The sequence below is a fragment of the Somniosus microcephalus genome, chromosome 3 (assembly GCF_052327205.1).
Source record: "Somniosus microcephalus isolate GS21.2 chromosome 3, FLI_Smic_1.0, whole genome shotgun sequence".
Lineage (NCBI taxonomy): Eukaryota > Metazoa > Chordata > Chondrichthyes > Squaliformes > Somniosidae > Somniosus > Somniosus microcephalus.
This window is the reverse complement of record NC_140989.1, coordinates 161,152,225-161,179,477: the sequence shown is the minus strand read 5'-3', so window position 1 is coordinate 161,179,477 and position 27,253 is coordinate 161,152,225. Positions and strand designations below refer to the sequence as shown.

Below are 27,253 nucleotides of genomic sequence, written 5' to 3'. Positions count from 1 at the left end.
GATTGGACGAGATTCGGCAACGATGGATTGGACGGGATACAGTAACGCATGATTTGATGGGATATGGCAATGCAGGATTGGATGGGATATGGCAATACGGGATTGGATGGGATACAGTAACGTGGGATTAGACGGGATACAGTAACGCGGGATTGGACGGGATACAGTTACGCGGGATTGGATGGGATACTGTAACGTGGGATTGGACGGGATACAGAAACACGGGATTGGACGGGATACAGTTACGTGGGATTGGACGGGATACTGTAACGTGGGATTGGACGGGATACAGCAACGCGGGATTGGACGAGATACGGTAACACGGGATACAGAAACACGGGATTGAATAGGATATGGTAACATGGGATTGGACGTGGGTACTGTATCGTAAAATGCTGTATAACAGCACATATCAGAAAGTCTGGATTCCCCTTCCCCAATACCTATCCCCTTAACCTTCTCCGCTGTGTGACAGTGAAACGAGCGTGTGACGGTGATGTTGAATTTCTTTTCGTAAGTGTTGCTCCCACCTGCACCTCATCCAGCAGAGCCCTGGCCTGCTGCAGGGCGATGGGAGCTGCACTACTCCACCTCCGCTCCAGCTGCTGGGATACGTCCAGCAGCCACTTCCTCAGCTTCTCCGCCATCTCCCGGTAACGCTGCCACTGCCGGATCTGACTGTCGATAATCCCCCTCCGCTGCTGTGTGCGGCGAATCACTCCTTGCCACTGGTTACTCAGCATGGCCAACTTCGAGTTAAACTCATCCCTGGGAGAGGAAACGAACGACAGCTAAATTGTATATTTTATTATCTCCACGCTATTTCCCTTCTCCCCACTCTCATCAATCAGGTGCCCCAAGATTTGTTATTTTACCTCCCTGGTTGTCAAGCTGAAAAATACTTGTGAGGTGGAACATAGGAAGAGAAGAGGAGGACAGTCAGCCCCTCAAGCCTTTTACATAGAACCAGGAGGCCATTCAGCCCCCTGACCCTGTTACATAGGAAAAGGAGCAGGCCATTCAGCCACTCGAGCCATTCAATTAGATCATGACTGATCTGTTTCTTAACTCCATTTATCTGCCTTTCCTCTATATCTCTTAATACCCTTACCAAACAAAAATCTATCAATCTCAGTTTTGAAATTTTCAATTGACCCAGCCTCAACGGCTTTTGGGGGAGAGAGTTCCAGATTTCCAGAAGTGTAGGGCACTGTCAGAGGGTGCACGCAGGAACGTTAAGGCTGGAGTAGATTATAACGGTAGGGATGGGCAAGGCCTGTAGGGATTCAAAAATGAGCTCGAGGATCTTAGTCTATTCTCGAGGCCACAGGAATCCAGTGGGGGCTTGCAAGGACTGGGTGATGGATAAATGGGACTTTCAATGACTGGGTGATGGATAAATGGGCCTTGAATGGACTGGGTGATGGATAAATGGGACTTTCAATGACTGGGTGATGGATAAATGGGACTTGCAAGGACTGGGTGATGGATAAATGGGCCTTGAATGGACTGGGTGTTGGACAAATGGGCCTTGAATGGACTGGGTGATGGATAAATGGGCCTTGAATGGACTGGGTGATGGATAAATGGGCCTTGAATGGACTGGGTGATGGATAAATGGGCCTTGAAATGACGGGGTGATGGATAAATGGGACTTGCAAGGACTGGGTGATGGATAAATGGGCCTTGAATGGACTGGGTGATGGATAAATGGGCCTTGAATGGACTGGGTGATGGATAAATGGGCCTTGAATGGACTGGGTGATGGATAAATGGGCCTTGAATGGACTGGGTGATGGGTAAATGGGCCTTGAATGGACTGGGTGATGGATAAATGGGCCTTGAAATGACGGGGTGATGGATAAATGGGACTTGCAAGGACTGGGTGATGGATAAATGGGCCTTGAATGGACTGGGTGATGGATAAATGGGCTTATTTAAATTCTAATCTGATTCGATATGTCCACCTGAATTTCTTTTGAACAGGTTTCAGTTTTGGTACACCTAAATTAATATCGGATATTCATTCGTTTAGAAGGTTTATTCTAAAAAAAATGAACTCTCTAAAGCATCGCTACTGCCCTTGGACACAGAGTGACAGGACTGCGAGGATATTACCTGTCGTCGACCTGACCCAGCTCCAGAAGATGCTGTCCATCGCTGATGATGGAGTGCAGGATCTGTTGACGACTGAACATCTCCGCCTGGAACAGCTGCACCAGAACAGAGAGGAGGAGCAGTTAGAAAGAATGAACTTGCAGTTATATCGCGTCTGATCGCGACTGCTTGGAATGCCCCAAAGGACTTCGCAGTCAATGAGTTACTTTTGAAGTGCAGTGACAGTTGTTAAGTAGGTAAACAGATCAGTTTAATATGGATACAGTGAGGCCCCACATACTGCAAGTCAGATGAATGACTGGCTACTCCTGTTCTTGGTGGCGCATGTTAAAGTAGGAATGTTGGCCAGGACACTGGGAAAATTCCTCTGCTCTTCTTCAAATCCACATGAAGAGGGAACCAGGATCTTGCTTAATGTCTCATCCAAAAGACGGCACCTCCGACAGTGCAGCACTCCCTCGGTATTGCATATGGGAGTATCAGCCTGGGTTATGTGCTCAAGTCTCTGGCGTGGGACTTGAACTCATGACCTTCTGACTCAGAGTGGAGAGTGTTACCAACTGAGCCACGCACCGAGTGTCCAGAGCAGTGGACACAGGCACACCCAAAGGATGCTGTATATTATTGTCCAAGCTCCGGTTAATTTTTTGCATTGAGCAAGTTGACAACAAGGACAACTGGAACAAGGACAAAATCCACGCTGCTGTATAATGAGAGCACGCACAAGCTCGCACAAACTGTACCAAGATACCCAAGGGCAACAGACTGTAAATATTATGAATGCACACTCCTGGTGTCGAGACTCACTCGCAGGAGCGCTCATCAGAAGAGAGCGGGTGCAGTCCCCAAGAGTTCCAACTTAGTGGCAGAAAATGGTGGGGACTGCACTCACGGTTCCCTGTTCTTGGTTTTCCAGGTGGTGAGGCTCCATCCTAGGAGTGTGCATTTGTCACATTTAGCCTTAGCTGTCCACTAGCTCGACACAAGCAACTATGGGGTTTTGTTCTGTTCTTGGGATGTGGGCAACACTGGCAAGCTTGTAATTATTGCCCATCCCAAATTGCCGAGGGCATTAAATGGCAATCACATAGGCCAGAATTTTGCCGGCGCTCAGTGGACGGGATGGGTGGCGGGTCAGCTGGTGAATTTAAAATGATTGACAGCGGGTCGGGAACCTGCTGTCAAAACGCACACACTGGACTTTCCCGATGTCGGGTTTGCCAGCGCTGCGCAGACCCGACAGGCAGCGGCGGGGGAGGCAATTAAAATCATTAGTGGCTTGTTTACAGCCACTTATCAATGGTTTTTTTCCCAGCTTTTTGGATTTGACAAGTCGCCCACCAGTTTTCCGCTGTGCCTAGACCTCGTCTGTGAAGCTGAGGTGGGAGGTCAGTGGCCATTGAATCAGCTGATGAGTTGGCAGCTTCAAATGTCAACTCAAACCTCCCACCTGATTGAGATATCTTCCCTTAACCACTAGCTTCTCTAAATTGCATTTCTACTACAGATTCAGGATGCTGCAAGTCTTTCCACAAGTCTCCATCCAGTCTGACCTCATTACCTCTCCCACCATTGACAGATCACTTCTGTCATCTCTACTTCACCTGCCATCTATTCCATCAGCATGGGTGCCCTTGAAACTCTCTCACCTTGGTCCTCAGAATCCCACCACGATCAGCCCCAACACCAGCAGCACCAGGCACACCAGCAGCACCAATAACAGCACCAACCTTCTCCGCAATCACCTAATGCTGCACAGGACAGAGGACATCAGCACTCGAGCACCTTGCTGCCCGGGAGGCCAGGGATGGCCTCATCATGGCCAGATTTACTTCACTTGATGCTGTACACCCTGGCTGCCACATGATGCACCAGGTTGGCACCACCCCACACCAACACCATAAAGCATCCCTACAATGTCCAAGCCATTCCTTTCACACTCATCACCATTGTGGGGGATACCGTTATGTCTCACCATTCATTGCAGCTCACTAAGCCACTTCCAAAGGTGCACACAAATCAGTCCAAGAACGCAAAGTGTTGAAAATAAAGGTTTTAGTGCTTGACACCACATTAACAGAAACTTCACATGAACATTGCATAAACCACCCAAGTGCCTACCCTTGTGTGTTGTTAGTTGGTATGATTGCACTAGGATGAGGGTGAGTGTGAGGGGTGGCTATTGAGATGGGGATGTGATAATGTAGATAGAGAGGGATGGGTGGAGGTGCAAGGTAAGTTGGTGTGAGTAAGGATGTGCAGGAGTAGGATAGGGAAGGCAGAGTGATGGGGATGTGATGAGAGGCACAGCAAGATGAGGTGGAGTGTGGCTTTGTACTAACGTTTCGTGATCTACTGAGAACATTGAAAGGTTTGCGCCACTGCTGCCTGGTCCTCCTAACCACATCCCTGCTTGTGCCCTCCTGTGCAATGTGCAACCAGGCTGTGTTGGTCTCCTTGGGATGTCTCTTCCACCCATCAGAAGAGAAGAGGACCTCCCTGCGTGCTGTGACTCCCTCCATAAGCATATGGAGGGAGTCATGGAAGAACCTGGGTGCAGCCCTGTACTTCTGTGCAGTCATTGTCAGTGTTTGCAGCCCCTCAATGCTGTAGAACACTGACAGCACAAATGTCAAAAGAAAGTTGGCCACGGTCCCTTTAAGGAAACTGGCTGATGACATGTCATCAAATGACATCACCAGACCCGCTTCCTCTAATTGGCTCGGAAACACGCTGTGCGGGCTTAACAAGCCCAATCAAGGGAAATTCATTTCAGAGGCCAGGATGGAGCCAGCAGTGGGGTAGGGACCCTCCACCGACACTACCCGCCACCGACCCACCAAGGTTCGTAAAATCGCGGCCATAGCGTGGGACTGGAGTCACGGTAAGCCAGACCGGGTAAGGGTGGCAGGTTCTGTTTACTGAAGGACATTGATGAACCAGTTGGGTTTTTACGACAATCCAGGAGTTTTCATGGTCATTTTCCTGGTGCCAGTCCACACATAAGCAGATTTATTGAATTCAATTTCACAACTTGTCATGGCGGGATTTGAACCCACGACCTCTGGGGGGTGAGTCCACAACCAAGACAGGCAGCAGAAGCAGTGTGATCAAAGTTAGTGGAAATTACCTCAGCTACAGAGTTTGGACTCTACTCAGTTCAAATGGTCAACAATCTGAAGTGGAATTCCCCAAAAAATAGAAGAAATTATTGGTTACATGGTCACGGATAAGTCTGTTGTACTGGATTAGATCATTAACCGCTGGTTAATTCCTCGACACAAAAATGTAGCAGTAACTAAAAAGCCCCCGACAAGACACTCATCACCAGTACTCTGAACTGAAGGTCCCAGCCAGCGACCGTATTGTAACTCTCCTGTACCAAGTTCTCTGTGATTTTTTTACTTATTTATTCTAGGGATATGGGCATCACTGGCAAGGCCGACATTTATTGCCCATCCCTAGATGGCCTTAATAAGGTGATGGTGGGCCTTCTTCTTGAACCACTGCAGTCCGTGTGGTGAAGGTACTCCTACAGTGCTGTTAGGGAGGGAGTTCCAGGTTTTTAACCAGCAACAATGAAGGAATGGTGATGTATGTCCAAGTCAGGATGGTGTGTGACTTGGAGGGGAAGTTGGAAGTGATGGTGTTCCCATTGCTGCTTGCGTTCCCAAATCTCCAACCTATCTCCACTTGCCTCATGCGCTCTCTGCTGCTCTAGAAGATTCTGGTAGTTTCCGGATATCTCCACTGCCAGCTTCTGTTCAGTTTGGACCAGGAATTCCATCCAGGTTTCACATTTCTCGAGAAAGGTCTGGTGCTGAAGCAGGAATGCTTGCAGTTTGCTGTGAGAGCAGAGAGGGGGTGAAAAATTCAATCAGTTTAGCAAAAGGGAAACCATAAACGTCCTGAAGGGTCAGACAATCCACCATGCTTAAAGAAATTCGTTATCTGAATAAACTGAACCTCTGATCGTGTTGCACAGACCCAAGAATGGACAAGTTGACAAGGCTGTTAAAAAAGGATACAGGATTCTGGGCTTTATAAATAGAGGCACAGAGTACAAAAGCAAGGATGTTATGCTAAACCTTTATAAATCACTGATTAGGCCTCAGCTGGAGCAAAGTGCCAATTCTGGGCACCACACTTTAGGAAGGATGTCAAGGCCTTGGAGAGGGTGCAGAGGAGATTTACTAGAATGGCACCAGGGATGCGGGACTTCATTTATGTGGAGAGACTGGAGAAGCTGGAATTGTTCTCCTTAGAGCAGTGAAGGTTAAGGGGAGATTTGATAGAGGTATTCAAAATTATGACGGGTTTTGATAGAGTAGATAGGGAGAAACTGTTGGCAGGAGGGCCGGTAACCAGAAGACACAGATTTAAAATAATTGCCAAAAGAACGAGAGGGGAGATGAGGAGAATTTTACAAATGCAGCAATTTGTTATGATTTGGAATGAATTGCCTGAAAGAGGGATGGAATTAGATTCAATTGTAACTTTCAAAAGGGAATTGGATATATACTTGAAAGGGAAAAATTTACAGGCTATGGGGAAAGAACAGGGAAGTGGGATTAATTGGATAGCTCTTTCAAAGAGCCGGCACAAGCACGATGGGCCGAATGGCCTCCTTCAATCCTGTATGATTTTATGAATGGAGAATATTGATCACATTGTACAACCAAACAGGTTACCTGCCAGAATGCTCCCCTTCCCCAGTGCAGGTCATGTCACAGGTGTTAATAGTTCTCCTGGAGCTTGGCTTACATAAATGTCATGTGGAAATGCCCCATGTCCTCAAATCAGGCCCCTTTCCCCAAACTCAGAAGAATCCAAGTAATCCACTTTTGATTGGTCCGAGGGGTAAACATTGGCTGAGACACCATGAGAACTCCCTATTCTTTTTGACGTCCTCCTGAACAGGGCCTTAATTAGTTACATCCACTTGAGAGGGCAGACGGGGCCTTGGTTTAATGTCTCCTCTGAAAGACAGCACCTCTGACAATGCAGCGCTCTCTCAGTATGGAATGGCAGCCTGGATTATGAGCTCAAGTCTCTGGAGTGGGGCTTGAACCCACAACCTTCTGACTCAGAGGTAAGAGTGCTACCACTGTAATTGTTCTTACTAAGATCTGCACTACACTTCCAAAGTCCTGTCAGTCTCAGTGCACCCGAGATTTCTTCGGAGACACCTCTGCCCCTCCCCCCACACATTGAGAAGGACTGGAATGGCCTTCCCAATAGGGCTACCCAAGAGGAAGAGGAGCAGGAGAGGCAGGAGGCTATGAGAGTGAGGCACCACGACAGATGACCACTCGCTGTTACCACAATCGGCGGCGTGGCATTCGCTGCTCGTTTTACCCCAGTTTTTATGTTCTGGTATAGGGCAAATAAGCACCACAGGAAATTTTGGCGCAAGTTCCTGGCGGCTAAATCAGTGCCAAAACCGGTGTAACTTTTGGCGTAACTGTGCTCCAGTTAGATCCGTTCCCATTTCTGACGAGGGGCCACATTCTTTCCCAACAATCGACACTGAAGGACACAGTGGGGGAAAAATGCAGTTGTTTGCGCCTCCCATTAGCGCCTTAAGAGGGTGCCAATTGGGGCGCAAAGCAACTAGAGGCTGGACGCAGCGATGTTTGTGGCGCTCGCGAAATTAACTAGACATTTTGCGGTGGCGCTAAACACTTTCGCCACGATCTCCTGCGCCGGCAGATTGTGACGTCATTCGAGTGCGCAACGCCCCGTTAGCGCCCCGGACCGGATATTGAGTGGCGCCCCCTGCCTTACCGCCTGCAGCTAGCAACGACAGGTTGAGGGGAGCGTTATGCTGTCAGAAAGGGACTAGGGGAGCGCTATTTAAAGGCGACCGCTTCCTACCTTTTTTTGTCGGTGACATTTTTGCACCACGCAGTCTAAGAGGGAGACTTCTGGAGAGATTCAACGCTGTGTGAAGGAGTTTTGAGTACTGAGCAGCACTTTGCAGGTTTATTTTGATTTGCCCTTCCTTGCTTCGCCAGCACTCTGAGGTAACGCCTCACTCCTCGGCGTTTGCGCCTTAAGACAGGTGTGAAGCGCCTGATTTAGCACTCCAATCACCTCCAGGGGCGATAAAAGCCAAGTTTGCTGTCGGAGGCGATAATTAGCGCCAGGCGCTGAACTTTGCACATGGCCAATAACGGCGCCCCAAATGAGGCGATACCGAATTTTTCCCTCAGAATGTTTAGCCGCAGTACTATACAGCAGTGGTTTACAAGATTGAGACAGTAATCTGCTGAATGTGGCTCGCAAGCAGCAAAGTGCTGACTTACCTAAACCTCTCTGTGGTCTGGGTGGAAATTGAGGACCAGTGTCTGTTCAACGTCTGCATGCGCTTGATCTCCCTGTCGTTCAGGGGTAACCTGTACCCCAATTCATTCAGACGATCCAGGTCAGGAACCGTACTGCTGAACCTCAGCATCTGGACCTAAAATACAAAAACATCTTCGCCATCACCCCACTGCTCACCTTCAGACTGAAATCACGGTAGAATTATTTCCAAAACACTGATCCAGATTTCTGAACAGGTCACTTCAAACAAAGGTTAGCGATGAGGGTTTATTCAATGATCTCAAGAGTGACCCATGGTTCACAGGAGTAGGGTTCTATCGAGAACGGAAGGAAGCCATTCGCTCCCTTCAGACAAGGGGGTCTGAGTGGTCTCCTCCTGTGCTGAAGCAAATAGGGGAGATTTGCCTGGAGCTATTACAGTGTCTGGGTGCAGGAGAATTAGGCCGCGAGCAGCACCTGCCCCTAGCAGAGTCCACCCGCTTTCTGTCCATATTCATATAAAAGGATGGAAAGATGGGCGTGCTTACTTAGGGGGTGTGAGCTCCTCAGCACCCGGTCTTCCTGCATTGACTGCGCCCAGATACACCAATAGACCCTGACACTGGACCAGGAAACTCTCCCCTCATGCTATGTCCAGGAATTTACCCTGTAGTATAATCCTGCAATTTCACAAAGGTCAAAAACCTTCACATTCTCTTCTCATAGTTTCAGTTTTGTGATTTGTTTTTATGTCTAATGATTGGATGTCTGTTTTCAAATCCCTCCGCGGCCTCGCCCCTCCCTATGTCTGTAACCTCCTCCAGCCCTACAACTCTCCGAGAACTCTGCACATCCCCCGATTTTCATTGCACCATTATTGGTGGCCGTGCCTTCAGCTGCCTCGACCCTGAGCTCTGGAAATCCCATGCTAAACCTCCCTGCCTCTCTCTCCACCTTTAATGCTCCTTAAAACCTACCTCTTTAGCCAAGCTTTTGGTCACCTGTCCTAATGTCTCCTTATGTGGTTCGGTGTCAAATATTGTTTGATAACGCTCCTGTGAAGAGCCTTGGGACATTTTACGATGTTAAAGGCGCTATATAAATGCAACATGTTGTTGTTGTCATCGTCTTGTAGGCACTTTAAGAAAAGAAAAATCTAAATTCTCAGTACATTTCTCGTTCCCAAATGCAACCCTGACTGCACGGATAAAAGTCTGACAAATAAAATGTTAGACTTTATAAATGCAACTTATATTGATCTATTCTACATCCAACTATGTACTGTCCTGCGATCAAACACCTGCCCTCTATAAAATAACAAAAACAAACAGCGATTCCTCGTAATAAAACAAGTTCCTTTTAAAAACCACTTGATCTGAAAGAATAAGCTGAAAATCCAACACCGTCAATCAGGGACTATAAGAAGCTCCCCTCTGTCAAACTCCTGCTCCCCCTCACAGACTGACTGAAGGTTCAACAGGAACATGTAGTAGGACAGTCTCATTGAGAATTCATGCTGTCACAGACTGCGTTATTGTAGTGTATGTACCTTTAAGAGAGGACTACTTTTACAGCACCTGTATACTGTAGTACCGGCAGTGACCACACCTGTATATAAGCCGTGAGCATGCCTCTGTACCCCCAGTCTTGAGACAACCCTACTCCAGTAAATACCTGTTGATTGTTAAGTTACAGCATCCGTGTGGTTATTGAAAAACATCATACTCTCAGAATCACGGATCTAACAGTGGCGACGAGTGTCGATTCGAATCTACCTGCAACTCTGCATTTCCCTTCGAGGATTCGCTCCGGGAGGGCGGTGGAAGAAAGTCGAGGCCAGAAACAAGGGCGTCGACCACGAGCAACCGCCCAGTCGTCCGGCAGAGAGTGAACATCGCAGGGGAGGCTGTGGAGAGCCGGGCTTGGTTCCCCAGCCAAGACGATCAGCAACAGACTGACGACAGGTACAGCGCAGACCCTTCCCGGACAGCGGCGGCTGGAGCCGACCGACGGCAGAGAAAAAGCCGAGCAGCGTCGACGGGGTAAGATAGAGGGTGAAGCGCACAGGGCGCAGCCAGGGGTTGGAAACCGAGCGGCGTCGAGGAAAAACAAAACGGAGAGAGGGTAAAGCAGCAGCCGGGTTCAGGACCGAGCAGCGGAAACGGGAAAGGCGCACAGAAAAAAAAACGCGCAGAGCACAGCCAGGGCTCAAGGGCTGAACAGTGTCCACGGGGAGAAGAAGGGAGAGCGTGGGAGACGCCACTGAGCCGCGAAGAAGGAAGAGCGCGGGAGACGCCATTTTTATAAGCCGCAGCGGAGAAAAAGGGTGAGCGCGGGAAGAAAGGAAAGCGTGGGAGACGCCATTTTGTGCCAGCGGAGAAGAAGGGAAAGCGCGGGAGACGCCATTTTTGACAGTTAAATCACACCCAGGGATGCCGAAGAGTGGCAGTATCTCTATATTCGACAATGAAGTCGAAGATTGGGCGACATATGTGGAACGTATTGAGGTGTACTGCAGGCCGAATGAAGTGCCAGATGCTAGGAAAGCACTGGTTTTGTTAAATTCCATGGGTGCAAAAACTTATGGGTTACTGCGAAACCTAATAACCCCAGAGAAGCCTGTGAATAAGAATTTCGAAAGCATAGTAGAAATCCTGCAGGACCACTTAAACCCCACACCGCTGCTGATAGCAGAATGATTTAAGTTCCATAAAAGGAACCAACACAAAGACGAAAGCAATGCTGAGTACTTAACGGAACTGCACAAGCTATCGAAACACTGCCAGTTTGGAGTGGGACTAGCAGATACGTTAAGGGACAAGTTTGTGTGTGGGCTTCAAAGTGAAGGAACCCAGAAACGGCTTCTATCAGAAAAGGATCTTACGCTGGACAAGGCTTTCAGTATGGCAGTATCACACGAAGCAGCCGCAAGGGGCACTGCAGAGATACAACGGAGACCGCAAGAATATGGCACCAATTAAATGTCCTATGGAACAGGGAAGTGTTATCGTTGCGGCAGAACAACACACGACCAGAAGGATTGTTGGTTCAAGGACCAAGTGTGCAGACAGTGTGGAAAAGCAGGACACATAGCAAGAGTCTGCAGGTCTGGGAAGAAAACCAACAGTAAGAAATCTCCACAGGAGAAGTACAAAAAGGTACACCAGGTGATGGGCAGTAGTTCAGACGAACAGAAAAGTGACACAGACTCCGGAAGCAAGGAGCTGGGTTGTCTGAAACTACATAAGGTAACCAAAATGGAGGATCACCAGACTATCTGGGTTACACTCAAGATAGGCGGAGTCCAAGTGAAAATGGAATTGGACACAGGATCAGCCCTAACAGTCATAAACCGAAGGGACTACAAGTGGCTATTTTCACATATACCCTTGAAAGCTACAGAGATTGTCTTGAAGACGTACACGGGGCAAAAAGTCTACCCCAAAGGAAAAATAAGGGTGAAAGTGATATACAATGGCCAGGAAATACCTAAAATGGACTTATATGTATTGCCAGATGGAGGACCACCACTGCTAGGACGTGAATGGATCCGGAAGATACAATTAGATTGGCATTCCATACAGGCACTGAAGGTTGAGGCCAAAAAGGATGACGACGTCACACCTGGATGACTGTCAAAAATGCTAACTGATGCAAAAGAAGTGTTCCAGGAGGGACTCGGAACACTAAAAGGCATAACAGCAACGATTAAAATAGAGGAAAATGCAAGCACAAAGTTTCTTAAGGCCAGACCAGTGCCTTATGCGATCAGACCAGCCGTCGAAGCAGAGCTGGAAGGGTTGGAACGTTCAGGAGTACTGTCCAAAGTAGACTGGAGCGAGTGGGCTACACCCATCGTTCCTGTAATGAAGAGGTCGTTGAGTAATACGCCTGGGGAACCAAAGAAGGTCCGCATCTGTGGGGATTTTAAGGTGACAGTGAACCCAGTCCTTCACACGGTACAATATCCGCTTCCACGAATTGAGGATATTTTCGCCTCGCTATCTGGAGGTAAACGCTTCACCAAAATTGATCTAGCCCAGGCGTACTTGCAAATGGAGGTAGAAGAAGCCTCGAAACAATACCTCACGATCAACACGCATAAAGGTCTCTATCAATACAACCAGCTGGTGTTCGGGGTAGCATCGGCTCCGGCTATTTGGCAAAGGGTGATGGATCAAGTCCTGCAAGGGATTCCAGGGACCCAGTGTTATTTGGACGACATCCTGGTCACGGGTGAAAATGACAGTGATCACCTTGCCAACTTGGAGAAGGTGCTCACCAGATTAAAGGAATATGGGCTACGAGCTAATCGCCACAAGTGCGAGTTTTTCCAGAAGCAGATCTCGTATTGTGGCCACATCATCGATGAAGAGGGGTTACATAAGTCCCCTGAAAAGATTGAGGCAGTAGTCAAGGCTCCAGCACCGGAAAATGTGTCACAACTGAGGTCATTCCTCGGGCTGGTAAACTACTACCATAAGTTCTGACCAAATTTGTCCACGGTATTACACCCACTGAACACCCTACTGCAAACAGGGGTACCATGGAAGTGGAATGACGAACGTAGACAAGCTTTCCAGAAGTGTAAAGAGTTGATCACATCAAAAGAGGTGTTGGCCCATTTCAACCCAGCACTACCAATTCGTTTGGCATGTGATGCATCACCCTTTGGTATTGGAGCGGTGCTGTCGCACAAATTCCCAGACAGGTTGGAGAGGCCAGTAGCCTTTGCGTCTCGGTCACTAACCTCAGCCGAGCGCAACTACGCCCAGATTGACAGGGAGGCCCTCAGCCTAGTATGGGGAGTAAAAAAATTCAACCACTATCTGCATGGGCAGAAGTTCACCTTGCTGACTGACCACCAACCACTTGTCTCCATCTTTAATCCAAAGAAGGGCGTTCCAGTGATGACTGCACAACGGTTACAAAGATGGTCCCTGTTTCTAGGGGCGAATCAATATGAAATAGAATATAAAGGCACGAAACAGCATGGAAACGCTGATGGGCTATCGCGCCTGCCACTGCCTACTGTGGAGGAAGCACCAGCAGTGGACCCTACCGAGATATTTTTTCGTCAATAATTGAACGATTGCCAGTAACGAACGCGGATATAGAGGAGACCCGCAATGATCCGACACTGTCTCGGGTATATGATTTGACGGTGAGGGGATGGCCAACACATGGCGACTCACTGTTGCCAGCATTCTCATCCAGAAGAGAACAGCTGTCAGTATGCCAGGGGACAGTGATGTGTGGTTCCAGAGTGGTGATTCCACCCAAGTTAAGGGAGAGAGTGCTAAATGAGCTTCATGAAGGTCATCTGGGGGGAGTGAAAATGAAAAGCCTTGCTAGGGCTTATGTGTGGTGGCCGGGAATCGATCAACAAATCGAAGACCTAACCAAGAGCTGCTCAGGATGCCAGAAGGTCCAAAATGCACCACCACATGCCCCTCTACACCCATGGGAGTGGCCCTCCTCTCCATGGCAATAGCTGCATGTTGATTTCGCTGGTCCATTCATGGACTCAATGTTCTTAATAGCAGTGGATGCTCATTCGAAATGGCCTGAGGTGATAAAAATGTCCTCAACCACTACAGAGAAAACGATTGCAGTCCTACGGACCATATTTGCCAGGAACGGCTTGCCAGAGCAGATTTGCTCTGATAATGGACCACAGTTTGTGTCCGGAGAGTTTCGAAAATTTATGAGAAGGAATGGGGTAAGGCATTACACATCCACCCCGTATCATCTAGCCACAAATGGATTGGCTGAGAGGTTCGTACAAACCTTTAAGAAGGCGATAAAGGCCATGTGCGACGATGAAATTCCACTACAGCATAAGGTGGACAATTTCTTATTAGCCTACCGAAACGCGACACATGCAGTTACCAACCAGACCCCGGCCATGATGTTCTTTAACCGAAGGTTGAGATCTCGTCTGGACTTGCTCAGACCAAATGTTCAAAGAAATGTTGAGGATAAACAATTCCAGCACATCAATGAGAAGCCGACAAGGAGCTTCAACTTAGGACAACCAGTCTTGGCCCGTGACTACCGAACAGAGAAATGGCAACCCGGAACAATATGCACAAGGCAGGGGCCATTAATGTACACAGTGGATGTAGGGGAGAACATTGTGAGGCGCCACGTCGATCAGATCTTAGCGTCACAGGAACGAGTCAACCACACGTCTCGCATACCTGGGGATGAACCCGACATACCGGTAGCATCTACCTCCGAACCAGTAGCAGTGGAAACCGATGAACTAACCGACGAAAAGGGGCCAGAATCGCCTCCGCACCAAGAACAAGAACCTCAGGAAAGGCGCTATCCCGAAAGGATCAGGAAGCCGCCCCAAAGACTGAATCTATAAATGGACTATTGTTGTTTAATGTACATGTTAAAGTGTTAATTGTTATTTGAATATTATGGGTACTGCTAATCTAAAAGGGGAGGAATTGTAGTGTATGTACCTTTAAGAGAGGACTACTTTTACAGCTCCTGTATACTGTAGTACCAGCAGTGACCACACCTGTATATAAGCCGTGAGCATGCCTCTATACCCCCAGTCTTGAGACTACCCTACTCCAGTAAATACCTGTTGATTGTTAAGTTACAGCATCCGTGTGGTTATTGAAAAACATCATACTCTCAGAATCACGGATCTAACAGTTATAAGAACCCATTCCCGTGCACACAAAACACAGAATCCTCTGTTCATACATCCAGCCTCAAACATCTCCGCTCCCATTTCTATATAGCTCTTCAGTAATATAGGGATCTAGGGTTACAGAATAACAAATCATCAAAAATAGCAACACCATAAAAACTGCAAACAATGCACTGGGGTCAATTTCTAGAGGAATAGAATTTCAAAGGCAGAGAAGTTATCTTAAACGTGTATGGAACCTTGGTTAGACCACATTTGGAGTACTGTGCACAGTTCCAGTCTCCACATTTTAGAAGGGATATAGAGGCACTGGAGAAAGTGCAAAAAAGATTTACCAGAACTGAGAGGATACAACTATCAGGAAAGACTGAACAGACTGGAACTCGCTACCCACATAGAGTGGTTGAGGCAAACAGCAGAGATACATTTAAGGGGAAGCTAGATAAGTACATGAGGGAGAAAGGAATAGAAGGATATACTGATAGGGTGAGAAGAGGTAAGGTGGGAGGAGGCACATGTGGAGCATAAACGCTGAGCACAGAGCAATTGGGCCGAATGGCCTGTTTCTGTGATGTAAATTCTATGTAATTCTATGTAATATTCCTTGCACCCAATTTTGCTTCTCATTTATTCCAGGAGAAATATAATGAAACACTGATCCTTTCACTTAACTAAACTATAATTGAACGTAAAAAAGATACATAGGGGGTGAAATTGGTCCAGGGCGTTAACGCAAAATGGGTGACTGCGAATCGGCAACCTGTGTTACATCCGATGTTCTCTTCGAGTGACTCCCTGCCCAAGACCAATTTCACCCCTGTTAATACTCTGAACACCATTTACAATACAGACTCTCCAGCAAACTCCTGGGGAGTAGCGCAGTGTTCGGAGCTCTAAAAGGGAATACCGTAGAGCGAGAGGAGCCGTTCCTGTCCCCAGCCCACTCCGTCTGAGATGCACTGTGCACAGCGGGAGGGGAGCGTAGCTAAGTGGCCAGACCATCTCTCCCTGCAGAGGGCAATTGGGGGTAGATCGAAGGGAGGTGGGAAAGATTTGTGCGTTATTGACAGGTCAGCTCTGAGCAGCAATAACGAGGTATTGGTGAAATGTCTCCGTGTGCACATCCTCTTGAGGCCAAGAGCCTGGGAATACCAGGACCTAGAAATACAGTGAAGGAAAACTGAAGGCACGACAAAACAATATTAAAATCCAAACCAACGGGAAGGAGACGTATATAAACATTCATGTCCGTTTAATATCTGATACATAAAACAACACAAGTATGAAGAACTTACTTTGAGCTCCTCCATTCTGTCCTGGATTATGGTTAGATCGGATGATCGGTTGGGATCCTGCAATTTTAGCACCTCATCAGCCTCCACAATCCACTTCTCCAAGGCTTCCAGTCTCCTGCTGAATGTCTCATAATCTTGAATGCCAGCCTGTAGTGTGAAATGTTCCCAGTTAGAGGCTCTTACAGTCACAGAATTAACCTTTACAGATCCCTTGGCTCAGTGGGTAGCACTCTTGACTCTGAGTCAGGAAGTCCTGGTTTCAAGTCCCACTCCAGAGACTTGAGCACATAATCCAAGCTGACACTCCAGTGCAGTACTGATGGGAGTGCTGCACTGTCGGAGGTGCCGTCTTCTGGTTAAGAAGTTAAACAGAGGCCCCATCTGCCCTCTCTGGTGGATATAAAAGATCGAAGAAGCAGGGGAATTCTCCCGGTGGCCTGGCCAATATTTATCCCTCAACCAACAGCATCATAAACAGAATTGTTGGTTATTCATTGGAACCTTACTGTGTACAAATTGGCTGCTGCATTCGTATAGCCCCTTTCACAACCTCAGGACGCCCCAAAGTGCTTTACAGTCAATGAAGTACTTTGGAGTGTAGTCACTGCTGTAAATGCAGAGAAACATAATCTAGGCTGACAGGAGTGGATTACTGAGAGAACTGCATTATTGGAGGTGTCGAGACCAACATTCATCAGTCAATGTTCACCACTCAATCATATTATCAGTCATTTATCTCATTGCTGCTTCTGGGATCTTGTTGTGTGCAAATTGGCTGCCACACTTCCAAATTACAACAGTGACTACACTTCAAAGGTGTTTCAGTGGCTGTGAAGGGCTTTGGGACGTGCTAAGGCTGTGAAAGGTGCTATATAAATGCAAGTTCTTTCTTCCTTTCAGAAACAATGATACAACCGGCCTTTAAATTCTCTGTATGTCGAATTTCGAACTACCTCTACATTTTGTTAATAAATTTAAAGTGCACTTAGTTTGTTGTCCAGGAGCTCTGAAAAAGAAACTGTAATTCATTGTGCTAAAAACGAACACAGATTGTTAGATGAATTAGTGCGCAGAAACGGTACCTGTAGCACAGTCCGCTGCCTACTGAGAGCTTGCTCCAGAGAAGACAATCGCTGGGTGAGGGACAGCCGGTCAGACTGAATAGCAGCCGCTGCAGAAGCGTCCACCTGCCGTCTCAGCTCCTCTCCGAGCTCCGAAAGAACTTGAAGGGAATCTCTCAGCGTTCCCAACTCCTCCAGTAGCTCCTGCGGTGGGAATTACAGGGAGAGTTTCACTTAAGGACACTGCAGTTTGAAAAGTTCAAAAGAACTGGAGAGCTTTCTCTTTCCCCCAACATGCACCTCAAATGCTGACCCTTAATACCCTTACCTAACAAAAATCTATCAATCTCAGTTTTGAAAGTTTCAATTGACCTCGTCTCAACAGCTACTTTGGGGCGAGAGTTCCAGATTTCCACTACCTTTTGTGTGAAGAAGTGCCTAGCTGTAATTTTAAAGTTTGTACAAACCTCACTTAGCTTCCAATACTGAAAGCCGGACTAGGATTGAGAGAGTCTGGGAGAGGCACCTTGGTGGGTTGGTGTCGTGGGATGATTGGAAAGATGTCGGGATGACCGCAGGGACTGTCCCAGATTTTGGAAACAAGAGGCACCTAACACAGTCTCAAAATGGTAGAGGCCAGCGAAACACATCCAGAGCTCACAGTGTATGGCATTTCCATTTCTCAAACATCGTATAACCTCTTGTGATCGAGCTTGTCAAGTTGGTGCCAACCGGTACCAAATTCTGGGCGCTTTGGATTCGTGGCCACTGACGGGAGAGCTGAAACAGTCGTCTAAACAAATGGGCTTTCATTTCGCCAGTCTGGGCTAGGTTACAGTCTCAGTCGACAGGTAGGTGAAAATGTTCTAACCCGCTGCCCCATCCAGTCCGCCCGCCAGTGACTTAGTACAGAGTGAGGCTTTAATCCAACAATGTGCAGACTTCCAGCTCATTCTCAGGATGTGGGCATCGCTGGCAAGGCTGGCGTTTACTGCCCATCCCTAGTTGCCCTTGAGAAGGCAGTGGTGAGCCGCCTTCTTGAACCGCTGCAGTCCTAACAGTGCTGTTAGGGAGGGAGTTCCAGGGTTTTGACCCAGCGACGATGAAGGGATGACGATATCTGTCCAAGTCGGGATGGTGTGTGGCTTGGAGGTGATGGTGTTCCCATGCAACTGCTGCCCTTGTCCTCCTAGGTGGTGGAGGTTGCGGGTTTGGGAGGTGCTGTCAAAATGCTGCAGTTATTATAGGTTAATATTCAATATCCATAGACATTTTTAATTTTCCCTTAACCATTACGCAGTCAGATCAGTCCTATTGGATCAGAAATTCAGATGATTCAATTCAGATTCAAGTTTATGAATCACCTTGGTGATTAAAAAGAATCTGGGGATTACCTCTAATACATTCTCATACCTCTGTACACCTCTACCCTTCTCCCCAATCTCTACCCCTCATCATAAAACGCCTAAAAATCCCTCTGCTGCGGTCCATTGGGGATTTACAATACTAAGTCACTGTGGTTTTTAAAGGGTTAAAAGCAAATTGTAGTTCTGGTTTTGCTGTTGTGCTAACTTCTGTGTCTACAGCACTCACGTCACAGTCCTGAATCCATTTTGTAACCTCCTCATCAGCGATATCCCTGTTTGCGGCTTTCTTAATCAGCTCGTTGCTTTTCTCCTCCTGCTGCCACACCGTAACTGAGCAGTGGCCCGAGTAATCCTTGTATTTCTGCCAGAGTTGGAGCAGAACCTTGCTCGCGTGCAGTTGCTCCACGATATCTTGAAGCAAATTATTCCAGCTGATTCATGGAAATGAAATGAAATGAACACATTGGGTCAGAGGCACAGGTAACACTGGATTAAGACACAGAGACAGTACTGGCGATTAGAACATTAGCTTTGGTTTGGATGGTACTGCATACAACAACAACTCAATGGATTTCTTCCTCCCCAAAATCGACCCAGGTGCCTCAGAATGCTCCGTCCCCCCACCCCAATCCACCTATCCCAGCCCGACTCCAAATTGTGTCACATCCCCCTTATCTCCCTCAATAGACTCCTCGCCTCCTTGAGATGCACCTCCTGCTCCCTCAACTCAACGCTCACCAAAGTCATCAACTGCTCCTTTTCCTCGGCTATTTCCTCCTTCTCCGTCCACCAATTCAAGACCACTGTTATCACCGCACTCCATCCTCACCAACAACAACTTGCTTTTATACAGCACCTTTAATGTAGTAAAATGTTCCATGTTACAAATGTTGGCTCCTCACCAACTACCAGACCATCCCCAAACTCCCAGTCGGCTCCAAGCCTCTAAATGGGGCATCACCACTCATCTCCCCTATCACTTCCCGCTCAATCTGTCTGCAGTCCACGATACAGTATATCATTCAATCTCTCTTCCCCTCCCCATGATGTCCGTTGCTTCATTCAAACCCGTCCCATAAGCATCAGGTCAACTATCATGCACATGGTCATGACACCCAGCTTTTCTGCTTTAGCTGTCAGCTGTGGTTCAGTGGTAGTACTCCCACCTCTGAGTCAAATGGTTGTGAGTTCAAGCCCCACTCCAGAGACTTGAGTAGATAATGTAGGCTGACACTCCAGTGCAGTGCTGAGGGGGTGCTGCACTGTCGGAGGTGTCATCTTTTGAATGAGAAGTTAAATAGAAGTCCCATCTGCCCTTTCAGGTGGATGTAAACGATCCCATGGCACTATTTGAAGAAGAGCAGGGGAGTTCTCCCTGGTATCCTGGCCAATATTTATCCCTCAACCAATATCACTAAAACAGATGATGTGGTTTATTGTTGTCTGTGGGACCTTGCTGTGCACAAATTGGCTGCTGCATTTCCCTACAAAACAACAGTGACTACATTTCAAAAGTACTTCATTGGTTGTAATGTGCTTTGGGACGTCCTGAGGTCATGAAAGGCACTATATAAATACAAGTCTTTCTTTACCTCTCCACCACCACGCTCAGTTCCATGACTGTTGATGTTGAATAGATTGTCAGCAACACAGCAAGGGGTGGCTGGGTCAAAATGTTTTGCAGATTAACAATGACTAGACCGAAGACAGCATATACAGCTCCTGGCAGAAACTCTCACCGTGACCCAATTCCTACCCCTTTCCTTGCTGCTCACTTAAACTAAACCAAATGGTACTAAACCTCTGTTCTGCTTGACCCTGAGCTGAGCTTCAAACCCTGCATCAGCCCATCACCAAGTCCGCCTATTTGCACCTCCCGACTTCACCCACCTGTTTATACTTCACCCCCACTGCCGCTCAAACCTTCACATTCGTCACATTCAGATATTTTCTTCTCCAATACTCTCTTTGCTGACATCCCAAGTACCACTGTGAACAAAAGCCAACTCATCCAGAACTCAGCCCAAATCCTAACCCATACCAAATCCTGCTCACCAATCACCTTAGGCTCCCATCCATAATGCATTGCTCTCAGGGTGCTTGTCCTCAACCCACTCTGCCTGTCCGCCATCCCAGCCTACACCTGCTCTTCTACGACGCTCCTTTACACTCTGGTATTCTAGCCCTAAACCCCTCCCCCTGTTCCATCTCTCTCCACCTTCAAAAACCTCCTTAAAGCTCAACAGATTTCCACTCCTGTATCCCTAGCGCACCCGGGAAGTTCCACAGCTGAATCTCGCAGTTCCCCAATTGTATACCCAGGGTGCGCTGGGGCGCTGATGTTTTGAGATCCCAGTCCACGTCTTTATCCACACCTTCAGTGACCTCCACTAACTCGTCACCCTTGATGTCATGAGATTCCGTCTTTCGGATGAGACATTAAACCAAGGCCCCATCTGCCCTCTCAGGTGAATGTAAAAGATCCCATGGCACTATTCGAAGAAGAGCAGGGGATTTCTCCCCGGTGTACTGGTCAATATTGATCCCTCGATCAACAAAACTGAAACAGATGATCTGGTCATTATCACGTTGCCGTTGTGGGACCTTGCTATGAGTAAATTGGCTGCCGCATTTCCTACAGTGATTATATTTCAATTGTACTTCATTGGTTGTAAAGCGCTTTGAGACGTCCGGTGGTCGTGAAAGGCGCTATAGAAATGCAAGTCTTTCTTTTCTTTCTTTAGTGTCCAATTCACGCCCCCACCCTTTCCCCCCATGATGTTTTCCTAGGTGCTATACAAAATGCAGGTTCTTGTGGTTGAGAGCACTAACCCTGAGGAAAAGGACCAGCAAGGTGAAATGTCCCATATTATTTATGTATAAGATACAAACAAGAACAGATGTACACGAGTGATTTCAAGGCTGCAATCTCATCCTTGGGGTCAGATGACAATCAGTGACAATTTATAACCATCATATCAAAAGCTTCGAGTAACCTTAGAAAGTGCGAGTGATACTCAAGTGACCTATAAGATCACAGCCTTGAAGTTGCTCCCAATCATCCACTGTTCACCACTTAAGAATCTCTGAAAAATACAAACTGGTATGAAAGAAGAAAGACTTGCATTTATATTGCGTCTTTCATGACCACCGGACATCCCAAAGCGCTTTACAGCCAATGAAGTATTTTTGAAGTGTAGTCACTGTTGTAATGTAGGAAACATGGCAGCTGATTTGAGCACAGTAAGCTCCCACAAACAGCAATGTCATGTTTTAGTGATATTGATTGAGGGATAAATATTGGCCAGGACACCGGGGGTAACTCCCCGGCTCTTCTTACTTCCACTTGAAAGAGGAGACGGGGCCTCAGTTTAATGTGTCATCTGACAGTTCAGCACTGCACTGGAGCGTCAGCCTAGATTTTTGTGCTCAAGTCTCTGGAGTGGGACTGGAACTCACAACCTTTTGACTCAGATGCCAGGGTGCTACCCACTGAGCCACGGTTCACACGCATGGGGACAGTTAGAGACACGAAACCTCACACCTAGGTGAGTTGTGGCAGAATAATGGTGCACATAAACCTGTTAGCCCAGAAATTCGGGTCTCCACGGGTGAGTGCGCATGGGGTACTCACCCGTAAGCCCAATGGAAGTGCCGGTTTCCTGCATGCACTGCGCATGCGCGGGAAACCGGCAGTTCCGTTCCCCTGAACGAAGGGGTTCAGAGGTCGGACGCGTGCACGGGAGAGGCTGCATGTGCGCATCGAACTTCGTTTTTTTTTTGTTTTTTTTTACAGATTTTCCCGGGAGGGTAAGTCTGCAGAAGTTAGACATGTAAAAAGCAGGCGTAAGGCCTGCTTTTTACAAGGTAAGTGGTGAATTAATTAAAATTAAAACATTTTTTCCACAGGTTTATTATTTTTAAATACTTTAAAGCAAGGTAAGTTTATTTTTAGCCCTGTTAGAAAATAAAATTATTTTTTTCAAAAATTTAAATTATTGTTTAAAATAGTTATTTCATGTAATTTATAGTTTATTTAAAAAATGTGATTTAAAAAAAAAATTATTTGTAAATTTAGTGCTGCTTTGGGGCCATAGTATTTATAAGTTTTGACAGCTCTTCCTGTCAATCTTATGGATGGAGCATTCCCTGCTCCGATTGGCTCTCCATGGCCCACGTGATCCCAGGGGACGCATCGAACTAACTGCGCCCCTGGGATACGCAAGCACTGCGTGCCGGCAGCTGGAGCAGGCCCCGGATCGCAATCCCACGCGGGCCCACAGTTCAACGGCCGGCGCGCAAGCTAAGTGCAGGTTGGGGGCTTGCACCCGCGGGAAGCTCCCGACCCGAATTTCTGGGCTGTTATTTTTATTTGTTCTCGGGAGGGGGGTGGACACTGGTGAGGCCTCATTTAGTGACCATTCCTAGTTGCCCTGAGGGCATTAAGAACCAACCAGATAATATGGATTTCCCTTCCCTGAGGAACAAGTGTGAACCAGTTTGGTTTTTATGACAATCTGGCAGTTTTTCATGGTAATTTTCTGGTGCGAGCTCACCAAATTTATTGAATGCAGCTTGCCATGATGGGATTTGAAGCCATGACCTCTGTGTTGCTCGTCCAGTACCAGAACCACTCGGCTAGCATGCCCCAGGTCATGGAATGAATCAACATGTTTAATTAAAATAGAGGGGAATACCTCTGAAAATACTCTAATTTATCAACAGGAAATTGTGAAAACTATGCCCAAAGCAGTCAAAGACCAGTGAGATCATTACCCAACAGGCTGAGGGATTGTTCCAAACAGGAAATTCTGTATTTTATAGATTACAGTAATTTAACAAGCAGCTGCCATTGTACTCAGGTGCAGCAACCAGAAAATGGCACTACAGGACAATGTGTGTACGGAACAGGGGCGGTCAGGGGGGCAAGCATTCTGCTCATAGGGTCGAAGCATCAGGGATAAATCCATGCTCCCACATTCGAAAGGAGTGTGGGTGGTGTGTAGGCTACACATTGTAAAACAGAGACAAGACCTGATAGAAAAATTATCAAAGATTTTGATCAAGTAAATCGGTGGAAATTATTTCCACTGGTCAGTGAGGCAGTAACTAAAAGGGAGAATTTTAAAATAATTACCAAAAGGACGGGAGGGGTTGGGAGAATTTTTCTTTTAAGCAGAGGGCTGTTAAGACACGGAATGCCTGACCAGAAGCAGTGGTGGAAGCAGAATCTACAATAGCTTTTAAAAGGGAATTGAACAAATATTTGAAAAAGAAAAAATGGTATGTGGGGAAAGGGCAGAGGAGTGGGACTAATTGGACAACTCTTTCAGAGAGCTGGCACAGGCACGATGGGCCGAATGGCCTCCTTCAGTGCCGGAAAATTCTATGACACATCCTGAAGAAAATGGCTGCTCACTGGTTTTGTTGCAAACCTGTATTATTGTTAAACAGTGGGAGCAGTGCTCCAGGAAATCCTTACCCCATATTAACTTCGTTCAGACTAGTCGTCAGTGAGCTGTTAACTGGCGGGCGACACTCCTTTAGCAGCAGGTTAGTCACAGAGCCAAACTTCTGCAGGCTGCCCTCCGACCTCTCCAGCTCCTCTTGCAAGTTCTGTCAAATAGATTTGGACCAAATGTTTATGAGGTTACAACAGGTGCCATTTAAACGAGAGGAAAAGGGGTGGCGCGTTTGATTTTGAACGGTTTAAATGCACTTTGGTCCCATGCGATTGGTGCAACTGAAGCAATTAAATCAACTACTTCTGCTTAAAACCACATGGGGCCTTTCACTTATTAAGGTCCTGAATCAATTGGGCAAATTATAGTTTCTATCTCAACCAACACTGAAAGGAAATGAGCTTCTGAGTGAAAGCCCCAGACCAAATCTGGCAGCATCTCGTATTTCTATAGAGCTCACGTGTATGAAGACAGATGCTTTACATTAAGGATGGCAACATGGGGAAAATGGAGAGGGTTAGCGTACCAAAGGCACAAAAGGGTAGGCTACTGAAAGTAAAGACTGAGAAAAGAGAAAGAGCTTGCATTTATATAGTGCCTTTCATGACCTCAGGATATCCCAAACCGCTTTACAGCCAATAAAGTGCTATAAGTGTAGTCACTGTTTTAATGTAGGAAACGCAGCAGCCAATTTACACACAGCAAGGTCCCACAAACAGCGAAGTGATAATGACCAGATCATCTGTTTTAGTGATGTTGGTTGAGGGATAAATATTGGCCAGGACACCGGGGAGAACTCTCCTGCTCTTCTTCAAAATAGTGCCATGGATCTTTTGAAGGCAGACGAGGCCTCGGTTTAACATCTCATCTGAAAAACGCCACCTCTGCCAGTGCAGCACTCCACTGGGAGTGCTAACCTAGATTAGGTGTTCAAGTCTCTGGAGTGGGACTCTGAACCCACAACCTTCTGACTCAGAAGCAAGAGTGCTGCCAACTGAAGCATGGCGAACACAGCAGAGGGGTGAAAGCAGAGTCCCAGAATGCAGGAGTGTAGTAGTTGAATGACGGGCCATTAATGGTGGAACAGAGGAAGTGAGGAATGAAGTCCAGTGATAGAGGAACAGAGGATCTGGATAGGGGCACAAGACAGGAGGAGATCACCAGAGCAGGATGGAGGCGAGGGATTTAAAAGCAAAGACAAGAATTTTGTAGACAAATTGCTGGAGGATGAGAAGATTGGAGAGGAGGTATAGAAATGATGGGAGTACTGGTGAAGATACAGGTTAAAAAAAATCAAACTAAATTAGTTCAACCGTAAATTTCAGAATTCTTTGTGCCTAATATAAAAAGCCACTTTCTAAACTGCTATTCCGTTTATATGATATTGTAGACAAAGTGCTACTAATTAAATCTCTATAAAATCCTTGAAAGGCATCACAGTTTATAATATTTTAGCTCAAAACACTTTTATAGCTACTTATGAAGGAAACATGGAAGGAACTGTAAGACAAAATACTAATGTTTAAAGCGGTGTTTAAAATTGATGGTTAAAACAGGAATCCCTAATCTGGTTTGCGTGCTTTAATTTATATAATACAGGCCAGATAAATGGAACATTGGAACAGGAGGAGGCTATTCAGCCCCTTGAGCCTGTCCTGCTATTCAATTAGATCATGGCTGATCTGTACCACAACTCCGTTTACCCATCTTGGATCCATATCCCTTGATACCCTTACCTAGCAAAAAGTTTTCGATCTCATACTTGAAAGCCTCAACTGACCCCAGCATCCACAGCTTTATGGGAAGTGAGTTCCAGATTTCTGCTACCCTTTGTGTGAAAAAGTGCTTTTTTTGCTCCTGAATGGCCTAACTCTAATTGTAAAATTGTGCTGCCTGTAGGTTTTAAAGCGTGTCTTAAAGGAGGAGGAAAAGGTAAAAAGGCAGAAAGGTTCAGGGAGGGAATTCCAGAGCTTGGGACCTTGGCAGCTGTAGGCACGGCCACCAATGGTGCAGCAATTAAAATCGAGGATGTGCAAGAGGCCAGATTTGGAGGAGCGCAGATATCTCGGAGGGTTGTGGGGCTGGAGGAGATTATAGAGAGAGAGGGGCGAGGCCATGGAGGGATTTTAAAACAAGGGTGAAAATTTTAACATTGAGGTGTTGCCCGACCGGGAGCTAATGTAGGTCAGCAAGCACAATGGTGATGGGTAAACAGGACTTGGTGCGAGTTAGGACGTGGGCAGCAGAGTTTTGGATTAGCTCAAGTTTACGGAGGATGCAAGATGGGAGACCAGCCAGGAGGCCAGAAGGGACATTCTCTCCTCCCAATCTAATTATTATCCACTTTCATCTGTGATTACTTCTGGCTAAAATGGGAGTGCAGCATGTGCTTTGCACCACTATGGGACATAAGGGGATGCAAAATTCCTCAACACAAAATGCTATTCTGATGGGTTCAATGGCGAATAGCATAGATGCATTTAAGGGGAAGCTCGATAAGTACATGAGGGAGAAAGGAATAGAAGGATAGGGTGAGATGAAATAAGGTGGGAGGATAGGGTGAGATGAAATAAGGTGGGAGGATAGGGTGAGATGAAATAAGGTGGGAGGATAGGGTGAGATGAAGTAAGGTGGGAGGATAGGGTGAGATGAAATAAGGTGGGAGGATAGGGTGAGATGAAATAAGGTGGGAGGATAGGGTGAGATGAAATAAGGTGGGAGGATAGGGTGAGATGAAATAAGGTGGGAGGATAGGGTGAGATGAAATAAGGTGGGAGGATAGGGTGAGATGAAATAAGGTGGGAGGATAGGGTGAGATGAAGTAAGGTGGGAGGATAGGGTGAGATGAAATAAGGTGGGAGGATAGGGTGAGATGAAATAAGGTGGGAGGATAGGGTGAGATGAAATAAGGTGGGAGGAGATCTCATGTGGAGCGTAAAAACACTGGCATAAACCAGTTGGGCCGAATGGC

General features: G+C 47.0%; 1 protein-coding gene across 12 annotated transcripts in view; it reads right to left on the bottom strand.

The window, feature by feature from the left end:
* syne1b (spectrin repeat containing, nuclear envelope 1b) overlaps positions 1–27,253 on the bottom strand; it is an 834,787-nt gene that overhangs the window by 175,633 nt on the left and 631,901 nt on the right. For all 12 annotated transcript variants that reach the window (XM_085981815.1, XM_085981811.1, XM_085981814.1 and 9 more), the window contains 8 exons: positions 24,303–24,436; positions 19,047–19,251; positions 17,475–17,657; positions 16,393–16,539; positions 8,427–8,581; positions 5,816–5,963; positions 2,119–2,213; positions 531–768 (listed from right to left, as the gene is read on the bottom strand). In XM_085981815.1, the coding sequence (XP_085837941.1) occupies positions 531–768; positions 2,119–2,213; positions 5,816–5,963; positions 8,427–8,581; positions 16,393–16,539; positions 17,475–17,657; positions 19,047–19,251; positions 24,303–24,436 (1,305 nt within the window). The remainder of the gene's footprint in view (positions 1–530; positions 769–2,118; positions 2,214–5,815; positions 5,964–8,426; positions 8,582–16,392; positions 16,540–17,474; positions 17,658–19,046; positions 19,252–24,302; positions 24,437–27,253) is intronic.